The sequence below is a fragment of the Falco punctatus genome (assembly GCF_963210335.1).
Source record: "Falco punctatus genome assembly, chromosome: 8".
In the NCBI taxonomy this organism is placed as follows: Eukaryota; Metazoa; Chordata; class Aves; order Falconiformes; family Falconidae; genus Falco; species Falco punctatus.
In genome coordinates this window covers 61,589,111-61,607,596 of record NC_137588.1, presented here as the reverse complement: position 1 = coordinate 61,607,596, position 18,486 = coordinate 61,589,111, and the positions used below count along the sequence as shown (strand labels likewise).

At 40.0% G+C, this 18,486-nt stretch overlaps 1 protein-coding gene across 4 annotated transcripts in view; it reads right to left on the bottom strand.

The window, feature by feature from the left end:
* Window positions 1-691: 691 nt before the first annotated feature.
* The window catches only part of MACROH2A1 (macroH2A.1 histone), a 47,264-nt gene continuing 29,469 nt past the window's right edge, over window positions 692-18,486 (bottom strand). For 2 of the 4 annotated variants that reach the window (XM_080398505.1, XM_080398506.1), the window contains exons 6-9: window positions 14,649-14,748; window positions 9,089-9,178; window positions 5,969-6,143; window positions 692-1,417 (exon numbers count right to left, since the gene is read on the bottom strand). In XM_080398505.1, the coding sequence (XP_080254631.1) occupies window positions 1,252-1,417; window positions 5,969-6,143; window positions 9,089-9,178; window positions 14,649-14,748 (531 nt within the window). In that variant the 3' untranslated portion in view covers window positions 692-1,251. Of the gene's footprint in view, window positions 1,418-5,968; window positions 6,144-9,088; window positions 9,179-13,061; window positions 13,153-14,648; window positions 14,749-18,486 lie in introns of all 4 variants that reach the window. The other 2 variants (XM_080398507.1, XM_080398508.1) reach the window with 1 other exon arrangement.

The window sequence follows — 18,486 nt, the reverse complement described above, 5'->3', positions numbered from 1 at the left end:
ATTTGAATACCTGGTATTCCTGAGCTTACTGAAGTCAGATTTGGTCCAGTCATTGCTCTGGCTCAGTCTGGAGTGGATGTGAATCGCTCTTTCATCAACAAATGAAGTTTTCAACAAAGATGGGAAACGTATGCCTACTATCCAGAAAGAAGGCTAAAGACTTCAAAGGAAGAGCTTCCTCTTCACAGCGAGCGTTCATATGCAATAGCTTTTGAAAGTGTAACCTCTTCTCTTTCAAAGTACAAAAGCAAGTGGCTTCTGTAAAGGTTTATGTTGGTATGGATTTCAGCTGTGTGAATGATACAGCAACCAATACAAACTGGTCTCATAAATATTTGGAAAAAGTACAAAATGGCTTCAAACAGGCCAATATTAAATGACTGGAACTACTTAAAAAAATCCTAGGCCTTGATTGATCTAAAAGGCTTCAGCCTCCCAAACTAAACTGCCAATTCAGCCAGATTCTGAACAGAAGGATCTGAAGCATCAACTGGGAAGCCTGCATGCCCACTGGAAACAGCTGGCTGTGAGTGCCACTGGGCACGGCGCATCCACCCAGCACAGGTAAGAGGCCCAGTATCTCCAGGCTGCTGCTTCAGATCTGGTGTTTCATCATCCCTCTCATAGCTAACTTTACAGAATTTAGAGAAAGAAGGCTTAAGGGAAAAATTAATTCAAGTACACCAACAGCAACAGTTCAAACATTTTACTAAATCAATTCACACAGTTTCAAAATTGTAAATATAATTAAGGACAACAGGGTTTCTGTATTTTTTTCTTCCAGATTTATCATTAAGACAATAAACAAACACAAATTAGGTTTATAGGATCTGTTCTTTTAAAAAATGAAAGGAACGCCACTCAATGTATTGATAAAGCACCACAACACAGTTACAAAATAGGGTTGGCCTGTTTCTTTCACAAGTAAAAGACTACATACTCCTAATAGCTTTCTGCTTCAATCGATACTTCATTAAAATAAAACTATAAAATCTCCTAGTTTACACTAAGTTCAGACGATGCCTGGTATACAGTGCATTAACAGCAGTAATGCCAACTATCAGTGCCAACATAAAACATTTTAGAAAGTAAAAACAAAACAAAAACAAAACAAAAAAACCAACAAAACCCCCACCTTTATTCCCCTCGATGAGCAAAATTTAAAATAAGGGATGCTCTGCTTCACAATGAGTTAAGGATTTGGGGAGGACAAGGGGTAGAAGAGGGGGCTGGTACTGTAGCTTTCTAGGCTTAGTTGGCATCTAGTTTGGCCATTTCCTGCACGTATATCCCTATACTCTCGCTGTCAAAGAGCACAAAGTACACCGTCTTGATTGAAGAGGACATTGTTGACACAAAATAGCTGGAGATGGCTTTCAGGATAAGCTGAGCAGCTGTTTGTTTTGGGAAGCCGTTTCTGGAAGGAGAGACAAAAACAGAGAGAAAATCAAGACTTGCTGAACGGACTTCTGGTGCAATCTTGCAGGAACGCTCCGCTGCTTCCCTACCACAGCATGGTAAACAAAGCCACAAAGCCAGTGTTTACTGAATTAGAAGTAAATTCAGGCCACAAAGCCTGAATTAGAAGCTACAAATTTGTTTGTCAAGGCAAGGCTTACAATGTTCAAACAGAAGAAAAGCATTCCCAAAATATGAATACAGAGTCCACACACATTATCGGGTTGAGCATTGCAATATCTGGTGCGTCAATTATTCTCATTTAACAGACAAGTAAACCAACAGCACGAAGCGTTCAGGAAAGCAGCACACACGTTAGAGTTGTAGAGTCAAACTCATCCTGAAAGCAAACTAACCATTACAGAAAGGTAAAAAAGGACAGAGAACTTGAGATCGAAAATGAAGAATGGAAAGACGTGAAGTACAAAATGGTTTTACCACTATTGATGGTTAATAACATAGCATACAATTTTAAAAGGTACTTGCAGAGCTTTGCTGCAGACTGAAAAGGAAGACAGAATGAGTTCTAGCAGTCTGGCAGTGAGAAAGAACACTGGCAACACCCTTACCATGTCAAACGAGGCAGGAAAAGTGAAGCAGGGTGAGTGAAGGTGAGCACGCCTGCTCTCCTGGGTCACAGTGAGCCTTGTCCAGATGGGCTCAGTCTAAATTTACCGGGCTTGGGAAGCCAAAGTAGCTGTGTCAGATCTGAGGACAGCTTTAAGGGACTTGGTGGCTTTCTTAAGCCAACCTCAGCAGCACTTCCGACGCTCCTCACAAGCTTTTTAATTACAGGCTGATTCAATATAAGTACAGTCCTAAGAAAAATATCTTGAAAGACATCTGCTTTCAAACAACAAACCAACCTTGCTGCTTTTCTCAGATGCCAGAACTGTGCAGGACTGAATGTCAAAGCTCAGTGCTGAATCTGGGAACCCTTCTTACAAGCTTTTTCACATTTTTATCTAGCAGCTCTTGTCTGAAAGTTTCATCTAATCTCAAAACAGGTCAAGCACAAGTAGAATGGTCTGAACAAAGCCATGACCTCAACTGTGAGTTTTCTAGGTCATGGCAAACGCCTGAAATTACAGCTGGTAACTACTTTGAATGTGGCATAAGCTTTGCTGCTGCGTTACTCCCGAGGTGCTGCTACCACCCAGGCCGCGGCTTCACCCCAGCCAAAAAGCCTGAGTGCTCCACGAGCCACGGTAAAACACATTGCAGCAAAGCAGCGGTCAGTCTGAAGGTGACTGAGTAGGTCAGAAGGTTATGAGTAGGACCCAAACAGAATTTGAAAGAGCACTTGGTTCCTTGACATGCACCTACAGATAAACAACGGTCAATACTCCATTATAAAGTGTGTACTATTAATACTAGTACCAATTTACAGATTACACAGATGGCTGAGCTTCTCAGAGTTTCCTCAGCAATTCCAAGCAACTTGGCTAAATTTACCTCTGGCACTAACAGGTACAACATCGCTTAGCGTTTGCTCACTGAAGGGCCAAACCTTGATGATAAAATGCTGTTGTACTCTCCCTCTCATTACATGCTGCAAGACACAAAATGAGAAAGGCAACTGCCTGTGTCATGGTCTGCTTACTGCACATTACCTTACCATAAAACACACTCTGAGAGCAATTCTGTGGTAGTGCTGCCTGTAATGTGATATTATACATGCTGCCTGAAGATAATGCTTGTGATATTTCAAAAATGATGACATGAAATAGCTCATGCTGTTTCTTTCTTTTCTGAAACTGCCCAATTTTTTCTGGTACTAAAGAAGAAAAGGAAAAGAAAAAGAAAAGAAGAAAAGAAAAAAGAAAAGAAGGAAAGAGCATTGTGAGAAAACCTTGTACTCTCCCAGAGCCAAATGAGCTGGTCAGGGAGAATCAGCGGTGTGACAAGATAATCAACTGAGAGCATAGGTTTAGACACAGGAGCTACTTCCTACTGTCAGTTTGCACAGAGAAAAAGCCACGGACTCAGCATGCCTCCACATCCGATCGCTTGCTCATTACTTATGAATGCTGCATCCTGGCAGACACTGGACAGATCTTTAAGGAATGTTGCTCCTGAGCAGAAATTGTCATGCGGGCCAGAATCAAAATTAAGTGTGTACGCCACTTCTGGATTGCTGCCAGGGGACTCTGAGGGCATACAACTGCCACTTCAGTAGAGCTGCAGCAGGGTGGTCACAGCAGGACAAAGGGAAGAAGAGCAGCCTGGTCAAAGGGAGGCGTGCACACAGGGAAGCCGATTAAAGTACATTGTTTAGGACCACTCTCCCAAAAGAAAGGAAAGAGACAGAGCAGAAAAATCAGAAGAAAGGTGCTGACCCAATGGCCATGTGTGGGCTGCAAGAAACAGAAGCCTCTTGCGTCGGCCTACTGGTCTGGTTAAGTTCTTGTGAACAGGCAGTTTGAGACTTTAGCCAAGCCAGTGTCAAACCAGATCAAAGTCAGAGCCTCTGAGTGAAATCCCTACTCTGAGGATGACTTTATGTTCAGGCCCGACCTCTCCTTTCCCTGTTCTCCTGCGGGCCCTACCAGACTGAACTCCAGGCTACCTCTGTACAGCACCCAACTTGTGCTTCCCACAAGCTGGCTGTAGCTGAGCATCTGGCCCGCTGAATGCTACAAGCATGCTATTTTATTTCCCCCCGTGATTTATTTGAACTGCCCTCACGTAATCCCATTCCTCAACTATAAAAGAGAATGAAACTGTTTATGTGGGTTTACTGAGTGATGTCTGCTTGACAGATGTCTGTACTAGAACAGCTGCATACATGTGGTGTCTTTGGCATTTGCTGTCTTTAAAAGCTTTACTTTTATTTTTTCTTAAATGCTTCTGACTTCCTAAAAACAAGTAAAGAGTATTATCAGAATACAATCTCTTCTCTCCAAAATTAATTTGGGCCTGGATATCTCTAATTAAGAGAAAAAAGGGAATATACAAAGCTGCATCTATTTCTCAAGGCCTTTTGATTCCTCTCCATCTTTTAAAAGCCCCACTTCAACTGGCTCGAGGGAGAATGACGTGCGTGTGCCAAGCTGAGAACTCAGCCACAGCTCTTGCCTGTCAGTAACCAGATCTTGCCTGCCAGTAACCAGATTCCATAACGGAATGCCAATCTAATGATTATGCAGGGTTTCATCATCTTCCAGTACCAGCCAACTACTTCGCGACAAAGGTTGAGAATGGTTCTTCGCTGGGAGCTATCCAGAAAAAAAGAGCTCTGAGGAAGATGATTTACATAGCCTCGCTTTTACATAGCCATCTCCATAGTCATCCCACAGTCCATGGAGGAATACGGTTTCTCCTAAGAGCAACTGAGAGTGGCTCTTCGTACTGACCAGCCTGTGAAGCTGACAGCCAATTCAGTGGGTTAGTATGAACCCTCCGCTGTGTTTCTCTACTGTTCCACAACGTCTGCTCATGTTATATCCTTAAAATCACATTCGTGCAAATTAGACTTATTTGGAACTTTGTCTGATGCAAGTTGCTTAAATTTATTATCCTACTGAAACTTCTATTTCTTTATTGTTCTTCACCCACAAGCTCAAATGCTACTTTCTGCCCTAACCCACAGAATATGCAGGAATTAATCATGTGTTGCAATGCAGCACAACGGGAAGAATATTCCCGCTGTACCTCTGCCAACTCCTTTCATGGCAAATTTAAACGGGGCAGTTGCTCAGGGTTAAATACACAACCGTGTAATTTCAGCCTAGATTTGGCCCTTGGTCTTCATACTGAGCCATCATTAAGGGCCAAGTGTTCCAAACCTTCCTCCCCAGCCCAAACCCAAGAGCCTCACACTGGAAGTGCAGTCCGTGTTCACACTCTTAAGGATGTGATCCAGCTTTCAAAGGCATCCTGTACAAAGCCAGAGGACCTCAACTTTAGTTTGGCTTTCAAGGACCTTGGAAAAGCTTTTAAGGCATTTTTTTTATAAAAGAGTCCCATGATATAAACTGCATGGAATTCAGCTTAGGGATTCTGAAGTGACTCTGCAAATCCTAAGAAACAAGGCACTCCACGTTTGCTGCTTAAACAAACACTAACCCACGTCTTCTGGACACCTTAAGACAGTTGTCACACTAAGTTTAATTATAAACCTAGGTAAAATAGACCCTTTTTCTTCATGTTCTCCTCCACATCCCCAATTTACATGAACAAATCGATAGCCTGAAATAAGTCTTTTAATAGCCTCTTAAAAAGTCTGTTTTACGCTCTTTAACCTATTTGCATGCTTTAAGACTCTGCAGGGATCACTACAAGACCTGCCAAAGCTGAACTAGTATTCAGGAGAATACTGCAGGCTCCATGCGCAGCCTGGACGAACCAACCTAGAAGAATGATTTCACTTCGGGAACTGATTTAAAGGAAGAAGAATAAAGTCAGCATTGCAGCAATGGCTTTTGTACATGAGAAAGGACTTGGAACATGTGAGATGGCCCTTAGAACACTCGACCTATTTGGCACTAGGTTTGTGTAACAGCCTTACCTGCCACTGCCAATTGAAGGAAACGCGATTGATTTCAGCTTCTTTTCATCAGCCAGAGCCAAGCAGTTCTTCACCGTCTTTTCCAGCAGCTCCTCGCACTTGTCTGATCCCCATCCTGGGCTGTTACAGTGGATCACATATTTTGCAGGCAATCCATGGCCAGCACTGACAACAGCTAGTGAGAACCGAAAGTGAAACTTAATTGCTTTCCTCTCCTTAGGATTAAAAGAGTGCATACATGATTAAAACAGCAAACAATTGACAGACATTCCTTTAGCCCCTGTGAATGTTTTAGATTACAAATCTGAAGCCTTAAAATATAACAACATGATTACAGAGACTTTGTATTTTCCATTTCCAGCTGCACTTTGCTGTGGTAATTTATAAATCGTAGCTATAATCGAGCTTATTTTAGAGAAAGCAAGAATTCATGGCTGACATCAAAGGAAACACATTTTTATTGGGGATTGTGTGAACCTGTGTAACGTGTAAAGAAAAAGGCAGTAATCTGTTAGAACATAAACCCGTTCAGGGGATGATCTTGCTTTGGTTCAGTTTATTGCAGAGCTACAGTAAATATCAGGATGCTGGACAGTCACATTGGGTTAAGACTTGTTTGACCTTTAGTTACCGCTGCTAAATACAGTTTGTTTCCCTAGCTTCTGATCACGCTGTGGCCCAAACCAGATTAGTTCAGAGCTGGTTAGTGCTCTGCAAACTGGTAAGGAAGGCTGGGAAAGAGGTGAATTAAGATTTTTGCCTTATTTCCAGCTTTGTTTCTGAGTAACTGTAAAGAAGATATTTTGTGTGATTTCAAGACTTTGGGCCTGGTCTTATTCGGGGTTTTTTGTGTATGGGTCACCCAAGACCACTTTAACAATGCTGGGTTTAGTTTACCTCTTTCATCACATTCTTGACAGACAGTTGAAGAGGATGCATTTATAGATTTATAATATTTGATTCACACTGTTCCTATACCAACAGACAAGGCCTTGTAAGAAAAAAAGCAGAATTTCTACCATGCTAATTATATACTATCACCACCATATACCATGGACATGTGGGGACTAAAAGGTTTGTTATTAAAAAAATGAGGGAAGAAAAACACACTAATCACAAGCTGAGGGAAGAAAAACACCTAGTCAAAATCTCACAAGAGCATACTTCAGAGAGTCAGCCCCCTGCCACGCACACTTTGGGATATAATCTGACATGGCCACAAAAGTGTAGGTATAAAATGGCAGCTTATGTCTTCTAAAATAGTAATAAAAATAGCAATAATTAAAAAGAAAAATAATCAGGTTTGTTAAAGGTGCTTAGAGGCCAGAAATCCTCTGCTCCATTCTGGAATGTTTATGAGGCATTGTTATTTAAGTATCGTAGAAATAACTCTTGGAGCACAATCATCACATATGGATACTACCCTGTAGCTGCTGCAGGAAAGAGAAAACAGACTTTGTCACACAGCACTCTGAGCAGAAGTTGATCAGAAGGGTACATGCTGAAGGACAACGGCAGTGCAAGTGTTCCGGTTCTTAGGGGTCTGCAGTTTCTCAGCATGTTGAATAGCCTCTGTTAGGCAATGTTAATTTGTCATAATGTGCAACTAAAATGTTGGCAGACTCAGAATACATCATAAATCCAAGAAAAATCTATTAAAAGCAGCTGACATATCTCTAGTCAGATGTGAAATGTGGATAATATCTTCATCCTGAAAGAATAAAATACTGTATTGATATGCATCACCAACTTTTAATATATCTCAGGGAGTGTTTTCTAGGGTAGTCATTAATTAACTCATTAGATTGAGGACAACTGTTAATTACCAAGAGCAGTTGTCCCTTACTTCAAATGCAAAAGCTCTGAAAGGGGGAGCTGTAAAAAAAGAATGAGACGCCCATGGACACGTTCTGTGCTAGTCATGATTACATGCCAGGTAAGGATCCTGGTTATGGGTAGGTTAAAGGGATACCCGTATAACTGAGAAATCTGAAAACTGGCTATCCGTACACCCTGAAACGATGTGTATCGATCCTTCTCTAGAGCCCTCCAACAAGTCTCTACCAGCCAGTTTCTCCCAGAGTAGTGCAGAACTCTGCACGGTGTGAAACTGCCAAGCAGCCCTCAGATCTGAGGGATGCACTGATAGCTCAGAAAAAAAAAAAAAATCTTTTCTCTCCAACTTGCAACCTATTTGTGAGCAGTTTGGTCAGGGATGATAAGGAATACTCTAGAGAAGTGAGTGGGTGGAAAAAAAAAAGGTAATCAATTCTACACATTTTTGCAGAACAAGAACTCCAAGAAAAACTTATTAAAAATTTTAAAAAGCAAGGGGAGAAAAAAAAGTATTAAGCACCAGAAGTAAACAATTGTAATTTTTCCTGTCAGAGCTGAAATCTTACATATCCCCTTCAGCTTTAGTTAGAATTCGTTTACAAAACTGTGCACACTGTATTTATTTTTATAGCATAAACACAGATGGCAGAATCAGCCTTCTATATGAACAACATGTATCAGCAAATTCACAGATGGTGTAAAATTATATATCGCCATTACCAAACTTTATTACTCATATAGTAGATTTTTCTCAGATATTACATAAATTTTGATAACTAGGCATCAAAAAGTCGTAAGCTTTTATAGTGATGATTTTGGCACTGATTAAACAAAGTACCCAAGCAGACGCTGAACTTTAAGCACGTACTTAAGTTCAGTGAAAGTCAGCGGCATTTCAGCAAAGCAGATGTTTAACAGAGTTGGACTCAACTGTTCTGAAAAATAAGCATCTCATTAATTGCTTTTCTGAACTGTGCCCTTAATAATCAACATTTGTTGTGTACGCACGTACCTGTGAATAGCCCACTTTTACTTGGAATATTACATCACTACACCATTTCCCAGATGCTTTGGTAAAGGTCACTTAAGATGCAGCACATGTATTTTAACTTTGGAGAATACAAATACCATGTAACCCATAAAAGCTGTCTGCAGGCAGCACGAACCTATCTAGAATGTTGCACTAGCAGGAGCTCGGCTGTCTGACTGCAACGACGGCTGCCACAGACAGCGAAGCCAGTGCCCGCAGCATTGTTTGCAGGTTTCCGAAGCGCACAACCTCACCTCCAGCTACGTCCAACGGCCCGTTCTTTTTGCGAAGCTCAATGACAGCTTCCACAAACTCCTTGCCGCCTTTCTTTTCCAAAGTGCTCCCTGAACAGAGAATTGTTATTTTACTCCCCTGATCCCAGGTTTTCATGGCAGACATGTGACTCATCATTATTTTTTATTACATCGCTTTTGAGTTTTCTGCCCAAACGTTTTTTGGGGACTGCAAAGTAAGATCTAAACCTTTTGGGACTTCAGAATTAGCTAGTCATAAAAAACAACAACAACAACAGAAAAAAAAAAACCAACAAAAAAAGACAATCCTAACAACCCAAAAACCTCACATAGGTATCCCTTGCTAACATTCTCAGACTCCGATTTTAATGTCAAAACATCTGACATGACATCCCTGCCTCCTTCCTTATCATGAGCATCTGTTAGTGTGCAATGTTCCAGAAGAATGTGCTAGCTCAAGAGTGGTTGAAGGTTCATAATTCCTTCCCCTAAGATTCATTTCCCCTCTCTTACAAATTGTTTTAAAGAGCCATTTGCCACAATAAGAATTTGAAACTCACCTGATCTTGGTCCCTGACCCCAACAGGTGGCACCAGGAATGAAACAGTCTCGTGAGTGCAGCGGGCTGCTTTACTTGGTAACTGCCCAGCTTGTTGAGCCACCTTTAACCAAGAGGAAGAGCCTCAGAAATAAGGAGAATCTCTAAGGAACATATTCCTCCAATGAACTTCTCTAACTACAGCTAAGGAGCTGGACAAAGTCATTCTGGGAGGAGAAGAGCTGTGCAGTGTTTCAGGGCAACCAAAAGGTATGCTGTTTACAAAGGCAGTCCATCACTAAATGGTTTAGATCTTATTTTGCAGCTCTAGTTTTAAATATTATTAATAAAAAAAGAAACAGCCCAAGAAAGCATTTTCCTAACTACATAAGCACCCCACATAATTTTGCACTGTGCATATTAATTATAAAGGTAGATAAGTAAAAAGCAGTGATATCATAAAGGCTCTGATTTGAGATATTAATTTGAAAACTGATTTTCAAAAATTCAGAACTAGGATTTCTAAAGATCTAGACAGTTATTTGGTGAAACCCCTTACTTTCACTGATGAAGAAAGAAAAAAATGCATTTTCTGATGGAAGTGCACATACTGTATGCTCACGGAAGCAGAGCCCCTCCTCCAAGATTCAGTTTACTGAATAGGGTTATAGCTGTATGAGGACTGCAAGATACTTTCCTTTTGAGACCGTTGCTAAATTTCTTTCAAAATGAAGATTGAAAGTTGAAAACAATGCCTTTGTTTGCTCATTCCAAAACTGACTCTGTGACCCTGCCTCTATTTTGCTATTGGGAGTTTATTGCTTTTGGGGTACAAAAGCTGAGGACAATTAAAAAACGTATGCCTTTTCTTTTGCTTTTTTCATAACCAACTCACAATGGGTGTTTGCCAAAAGCTGGATCACAAGGTCAGACAGGTCAGAGCGTAATTTGCTCTTTGTGCTCATTTAAGTTTTTTATATAAATACTTCGGTGTAAGTTCATTCAGACAAACCCCTCACTAAGAATTTTCTGAAACTCAGTTACCTACTGCTGCGCAACTGAGCGGAAGGCACCATCTTACAGAAAAGACAGTAACGGCTTTATTGGCAGCAGCGAGGTGTCTTAGGAGCGTGCTAGGAAAGGAGATGCACGCCAGAGCGGAGGCGCTTGGAAACGCTGCCCTTCAAAGGCAGCCGCATGCCAGAGGGCACGAGACACAGCGCCCTTTGCTAAACCAGCCGAGCAGACGTGGCTGACACCAGGGTCTTACAAAACCCTCTGACAGAAGGGATGGGGAGGGAAACAGTCTTCCATCCTATTTCTATTCTTGCCTGTATTTCCATATCATTCCTGTTTATATTTGTATATATTCCAGTTATACTCCCTTTGAGTCCATGAACTCGGAACAGTCCTAAACCCCATGATATTCATAACCCTTAATTTGTCTTGTTTCAAGGGGAAACATAATTAAGCCTGTGCAGAACCTAGGAACAGAAAAGATCTATTAAGTAGGTCATTTCTTTGCCATTGCAAAGCTGTGGTACATTTAATGGAATTTAGCCTAGTTTGGTTTAATTCAGTCCAGAAGGATCAGCTTTTTCCCCTTCTACTGGGAATTAATTTATAATTAAAAGCAATGAACAACCCTGTCAGTTTATTTCACTGAGCTCTCTTCTTGCAAAGAGCTTCTGGTACAAAGAAGAGAAAAGTAGTATTTGCTGTGAATCAGTGAGGTTTTCTCCATTTACTCCTCAATTATGTTCTTCTTCTGATTAATAGAGAGGGTTCATATTGAAACTATATTTTAGAACTATGTTGTAAATTAGCTTCATCTGGGAAAGGACATACTGTATTTAACCGTTTTCCACTACATTAGCAAGTTTCTTGATGGAAGTCCTGCTTCACAGCTTCAAGGTTAGTAGCTTATTTGCTCACAGGCATAAATATGTGTCACTCCCATGAGAATAAGATCATTATCTCATGCTTTCCAAGCAGGCATTGGTATCAGTGTTGAAAACAGCGTTAGCAGAAATTTAGGCTCTAAAATTCTCAGGATAAGCCCCCAATACATTTAAATTGTTAGGGAAAAAACCAACAAAAATTAAAAAAAAAATAAAATTTAGATGGGTAAAAGTTAATCATTGGAAGCTAAGCATTTGTGCACTTCTATTCTTTCTTACAGCAGTCAGAGGCAACAGGAACCTACACTAAGGATCAAGCAGTACAGCTTCGAAAGAGAATTTTCTTTGTAGGGTAGCAAAGCTTTTCTTTGTCAAAGGGTGGGAGACAAGCACATTAGCTAAATCGGTCTGACAGACTTTAGAAGCATGTTCTTTAGATACAGGGTATTTATGACGCTCTTATTTTAATGTCTCTGCATAATATTTAGCCAGCCAAGTCACAGCTGTTGCTGCCCAAACAGGCTACACAGAGCTACGTCTGTCTGCATGTTACTCAGAAAGTGGCCCCTTCTGTAAAAGCAGGTGGCTTAGGACACGCCAGCTCTGCAGCAGGACCGTGTCCCTCCAGGCCAGTAGTGAAAGGGGGCCTCAGGCGTGGAAGGAGACCACTCGCATAGCGATGGTGAGGTTAAGAGATGCAGAACAGAGGCTGGGAGCAGGCGACTTTTTTTTAAAGCGTGGTGGGTCACCACCCTTACCAGCAGCTTCTGGATTCAGCCCAAATTCTCATTTGCCTTCTCAAATTACAAAGGCTGTTCAGTCCTTTTATTTTTTACAAAATCCTTCCAAATACTGTACACAAGGTGGGGTGGGGGGGTATTACTGAGATAAGAGTTACTCTGGGGACGCTTAAGATACTGAATTAAGATGTCTGTCATGTTTTATATCATGCCTTCTCTCATCGCTGTAGCTTAGATGACTGACCGCCTGGAAAATGTATGTGGTGTCACTAGCTGTGTGCTTGTGGGTGTGAGGACTGTTGAGCAGGGCTGTGAAGGTAATCAGCCCGTAATGTAAAACATGAAAAAACTAACCAATCTTAAGTGTTCAGAATATACAGATGGGCTAGATCCAGCACGTCAGATGTGAACATCTGAAACTCAGCATGGAGAGGGTGTACTGGGAACTGGTTAGAAATCTAAAGATCAAGTCTCAAGCCGTATTCAAAACAGGCATTTAACGTGTCAGGCAAATAATGCTGGAATTCATTTTCCTTGGTCACGTGCCTGCATTGAACGTACTGTTCCTGCACTTCAAATTTTGGCGGTGTGTTCTACTGTTACTTCTGAAAGTCTGATTTGGTGATAAAAATCAAAAGCGCCTACTGAGTTTGCAATTATTCCTTTATTTTATTGTCAGGCAGGACTGCTGGAAGTGAGAAATGAATGCAAATCTGCATAGCTACAACAAGCTTGTGGCTGCTGATTGACCATGCACACACATACAAACTCCGCAGCACTGAACTTTCCATTACCTACTTCACCACCGGTGTAGATGTCAGAGTTTGTCGGGTGAACGACAGCATCACTGTCGATCGTGGCAATGTCAGCCTGTACAACTTGCAACTACAACAGGTAAACAGATGTATATCAACCACGTTGGACAGAGACCCAGCACAGGCTCTACATTTACACATGTACCAACGTCCATATTTTCCTACCTTTACATCTCCAAACCTTGCGCCAAAGGAGTATGCTGAGTTGTGTGTGCAGGTGTGTGTAGAGAAAGGGGTGTAGGGAACAGGAGGAGGAATATTGAGTATGACATGATCAAATAAATGTTAAAATGACAAGTCAGAGCAATCACATGAGATCATTTCCAATGTTTTAAAATCAGCTATTACCCCATTTCACTTTGCAGAAACCTAGAACAACCAGTTCCCCACAGAGCATGACACTAAAATATGGAATCTGTTTAAAAAAAAAGAATTCAGGATCATCAAGCCAAACAAAATAACTAGTTTCTCCATTTTGTCAGCATCTATAAGCTGACAGGCACTAATCTTCAAATACATAGCTATTCATTTGGTTTCTAAAAATGACAGTCTCCTTCATATGGAGGAAACCATGTATGTGCAGACAGGGTTGTACTGAATTTGCTCTAAAAAATATAAATGATTGTTCTTACATTTTAAAGGTAAGATACATTTTCTACTTATGTGTCGGAGTGGCTGAGACACTTGTAAAAACATACATATTTCTGAGAAAGGCCGATTTAAAAATTAGCTGCCTTAAATCTTTTTCTTGTTAGATTACTTGTGTAGATTCCCATAGGAAATGCAGTACTAGAAGAATTATGGGTTACATTCCATTAAGGAAGTTTAAAAAAAAAAAAAAAAAGACAGCAGCAGGTGTAATCAAATAAGAAGGGAATGCTGTCCATAATGCATGAATGTTCACTTTTTCTTTTGCTGAAGAGCAGATTTCTGTTGAAGAAGTATTTTTTAAATTTTTCTTCAATCTGGAGAAGACAGAAGCTTGTAAAAGCAATACACCATCTATGATAACATCTACAAGTACACTGTTGGTATAATATTCGTTTTCAGCTGAATGTGAAAGTGACAGGGAGCAATTGAAGCATAATAGAAACAAATTATTTGACTGAATTACACATGAAATCAAGGTAGGCAAGATTTGGGGACAGTTAATCATTTAATCATTCCTCTTTAAAAATTTTATGCCTACTCTGAGTATCAGAAAAAAGTCTCGAGATTGCAGTTAGAATGGAGAAACTGCTTATTTTGAAAACAACCTGACAAAGACGTATTTTAGTCCTCAAAGTATCCAAATAAGAACCCCCCCAAAATAGCTAACAGTCACATATGATCATTATGGAAAAGAATTTAAGATTCTTGTTTTAACTGAAATCAGCTTGAAGACTGGCAATAGCTGCAAGTATTCAGATTTGGTGAGAAAGTATTTTGAATGTAGTTCTTCAACAAAACAGAACCTGCAAGATTTGAATTTCTGCTCTTATTAAATGTAAGAAGCCCTAGAGAGTAAATTCTGGGTTCCATAATTTCCATGTGACCGTTAGTTGTGTCAACCCATGCCCCATTTACCTAGGTCATCTTTAAGGTCAATGTCAGCATTGGTAGGATTGATAATGGCCTCCACCTCGAAGCCGGCTAAATTACTGATTTCACTGTGAATAAGGTTCAGCTGAAAAGAAAAGCATGAGGTGGGAAATAACAGGACAGCTGGGAAATCACAGAGAAGCTGCAGAAAAGTGAGCTTTGCAACACAGATGGAGATAGCATCACTGCAAACAAATATGCAAAATAAAAGGCAGGTCATAAAGGAGGGTTATTATCCAAAAAATTCAAACACAAGACTCAAACATTGTTCATACTGGGAGGACGTCACTGTACCTACTAACAAGCTCTATTTTGGCTTTATGCTGACCACTATTTGGGACTCTTATTTTGGCATTATAAGAGGGTATTTGTTTCTCCTCAAAGTACAGATGAAGGACACCCTAACCATTTCTTAAGCATCAATTACAGGAATGTGCCTTTACCATTCAGCACAAACTGGATAAAAGATGCTGCTTCTCCTTCTTTAAGGCAGCAAACACAAGCACATCTTTGAGAAAGCACACACTTGCCTCCAGCGATTCCTCCATCCTAACAAGGGGACACGGCTCTTTTTCTTTCCTTATTAGTGGCCACCATATTCTGCAGTGCAGGCACTTCGGTTTTCATTTGCACAGTTCCACAGCCTTTGCGAATGGCTGGTGACGTACTGTAAACAGGCACCATTACGTGCTCGTAACTTCTAGTTTTTATTTTATTCGCTTTACTTCCTTTTGTAATTTATGAAAATGGAGATTTTAACCCCACGCATTAATGCCCATTAGGTCCTCTCATTAACACCCACGTATTTCAAGCATGCCTCTCGATTTCTGTCTTAGTCCTTGCAAAATCAGAAGGATTTCTCATGGGCACTCAGTAAACTCAGGAAGTTAGCACAGATATCTAGAGATTAACCTCACATCTGCACTACTTGTTCTTGGAAAAATAAAAAGAATTAGTGAAATATGAGGAAGTGCAGATTTCAACTTCTAGCAACGCATTTGGGTAAGACTTACAAACTGTTATATAAAATAAGAAGTCAATGAAAAAATCAGACCAGCAATGGTAACGAACTGACCCTGTCCATCATACTAGTAAGGGCGTTTTGTTGGAAGTGCTTAGAGTTGTAAAGTGATAGCACAGTTTGCTTACTACTGACAGTTCGGGTGCCTCGTCACAGCACGTGACCCACGCCACAGAGCAGCTCTGTGATTTGAGGCAATCTGATGGGAATGCCAGAGCTGGCAAATGTCAAAACTGCAGCATGCTGACAGCATGTGAGGAAGCTGATAACCAGGGGTTGTGGCACTGCTTCACAGCCAGTGTCGGGAAGTCTGATTTCACATGCACCAAGCTTACTACTGCAAAAACTTAAAATACTTTAAAGTGCAAAAAATCTTCCAGACTCTTTCATATGGGAATATACATTATCAACATCATAAATTATGCTTCTATCTGCAACATGCATTTAAAAAGTTCATTTCAGTAGCTGATTAGGCAATATGGAAAGCAACTATAATAAAGAAAGTTCTCCATTTATGCAAGTCCTCAAGCCAGGTGCAGTTAAACCAGGCTTTCCTTCTAATCCAAAGCCCACTGGGCTCGACCTCTGAGGCATAACATATATATTAGGCATGGCAATTTATCTCATCAATAACTGAATTTTGTCTCTTGGTTTGTAATCCACATTCTGTAAACTTAACACTTCAAATTTTCTCCTTGTGTGTGGCAGTTCAGTAATATGGGAATATGGAGCCAATTCATGAAACCAATACAAGTGAATGGGTCATTTAAGGAGGCCAACATCCATATATTTAAGTTTTATAAAAAAAAAAATTCCACTTCATTCGTGTCATTATATGAATTGACCTTCTTTCTCTTTTTAAAAGACTGCAATTTAATGTAATTTGCATATGTTGCTTGAGTAAACTATGTTCTCTCAAAATAGGGTGATTTTGGCTAAAAATGAGTGTAATTCAGCCCTGTTTTAAGTACGGGTCTGTTCGGGAATTTGTAATAAAAATCTAAGAAAGCTTGCTTTCCAAATAGCTTAGAATCCTTTAATACTTCACATGTGGCAAGTTATTCATACTTGAGTTTGAGTCTTGAGTTTGACTACAAGCAACTGCTGTTTAAAAAAAAAAATCAAATCAAATCAAACGAAAACATTAAAGAAACTTTATGAATTTTGAAATAAAAAAACAACAACAAAACACATGCACACACCAAAAGACTGTTCTGTGGAGATTTTAGTATGTTCCTAAGCATATTTTGTTCATTTTACAGATGACTCTCTTTGATCCTTGATTCTGTGTTCTACAAGTTTCTGCCCAGATCTATTGGCTGCAGACCATTTTGGGATCAGACCTTTAATCTATCTCTGCGCCTACTCATATATGGGATTTACATAGCAACCAGCTTGTAATTACAGTTTCAATTTAAAAGCAACAACAAAATGCTTAAAAAGCTGCCCATCACTGATAGCATGTATTGGCAGCTAAGTATTATTTTGCTAAATTTTGTGTTTACTGTTCAATGCACTGTTAGCTATCTGATTGCCAAAAACAATTTTTAAAAAATCAGAAGTTTCCCTGTAGAATTAAATTCCCCAATGAGTATTTGCTCAACTTTACTAGCCAATAGTATGAAGCATGTATTAGAAGAAGTGATCCCCTAAAGGGCCACTTTAAAAAAAAAAAATAGGCACAACTTGCATATGCATGTGCAACAAAGAGTGGACGTACTTTAGGTAACATTTAAATTAAATGTTAGTCTAGATAAAATGCAGATGGCACTTAGTACATCCATGAGTATTGTCTGAGCCAAGCTTTGCATTTCTTATTTCAGAAAAAATTACCTTTAAAGTCTTGGAACTTTTTCTGGTATGAGTTTGGTACAGAAAACTGAAGACGCCTGTTGCAGACAACAAGCTGAGGTCTCTCTGAACGTCCAAACCCTAATGCTTAGGCTTGAGGTCTTACAGCTCTGCCTCTACTCCATAATTGTCTCAGGAAAAACAAACTAGTTAATGTGCAAAATACCACGTTTCCATTGGGATGTCACTTGTAGGATGTGAAATCATTTACATATTAACTAGATTTTAATACTTAATTAGTGCAGCACTAATACACTTCTACAGGAATAATTGAAGGGTTCTTTGCCATTTCCTGACCTCTAAGAATTTCTAGCTGAATGTCAGCAGTTACCTAAAGATTTAATGCAGTAACAGTACTTTTTAAAAACTGAACAATACCCAGGTTTGCAACATTCTCATTTGTCTTTCCAGCAATTAAAGCTGGGGATTTTAAAAGGATGAAGAGTGCTCTTGCAAATAAAAGCCTTCCCTTTCCCTTCTGCAAACATGGAGACAAGAAAAAGATTTTTCCCATTAAACACTTAGGAATGATGTGATACTAAGAACTGCATTATTTTCTTCCCTCTCTGCATCTCGCAAATTATTTCCCAGTCTAGCAGACAGTGGTTTTGCAGACCAAAGAGGCGTGCTGTAAAGGTGTTCAAGGATGTCACAGGAGGTTCAAAAGATACTGATTGTTTGGGTTTTTCAGTTTCAGGTTTCTGTGTTTGCACTGTAGTTTATTAAGGACACACAGAACATGAAGGTACACTGAAACTCTGTATGTGCAAATTCAAGAAAAATCAAATAACTGTGATCAATACAAGTATTTTTGCTTTTCAAATGGAAAGGCTCAAAATGTTTTAACATATTGAGCTTTCCTACCATCCGGGTAAAGAGGATAACTGTATCTCCATTTCACAAATGTGGAAGGCAACAGAGAAAGGAGATTTACATCTCTGGATCAGCCAA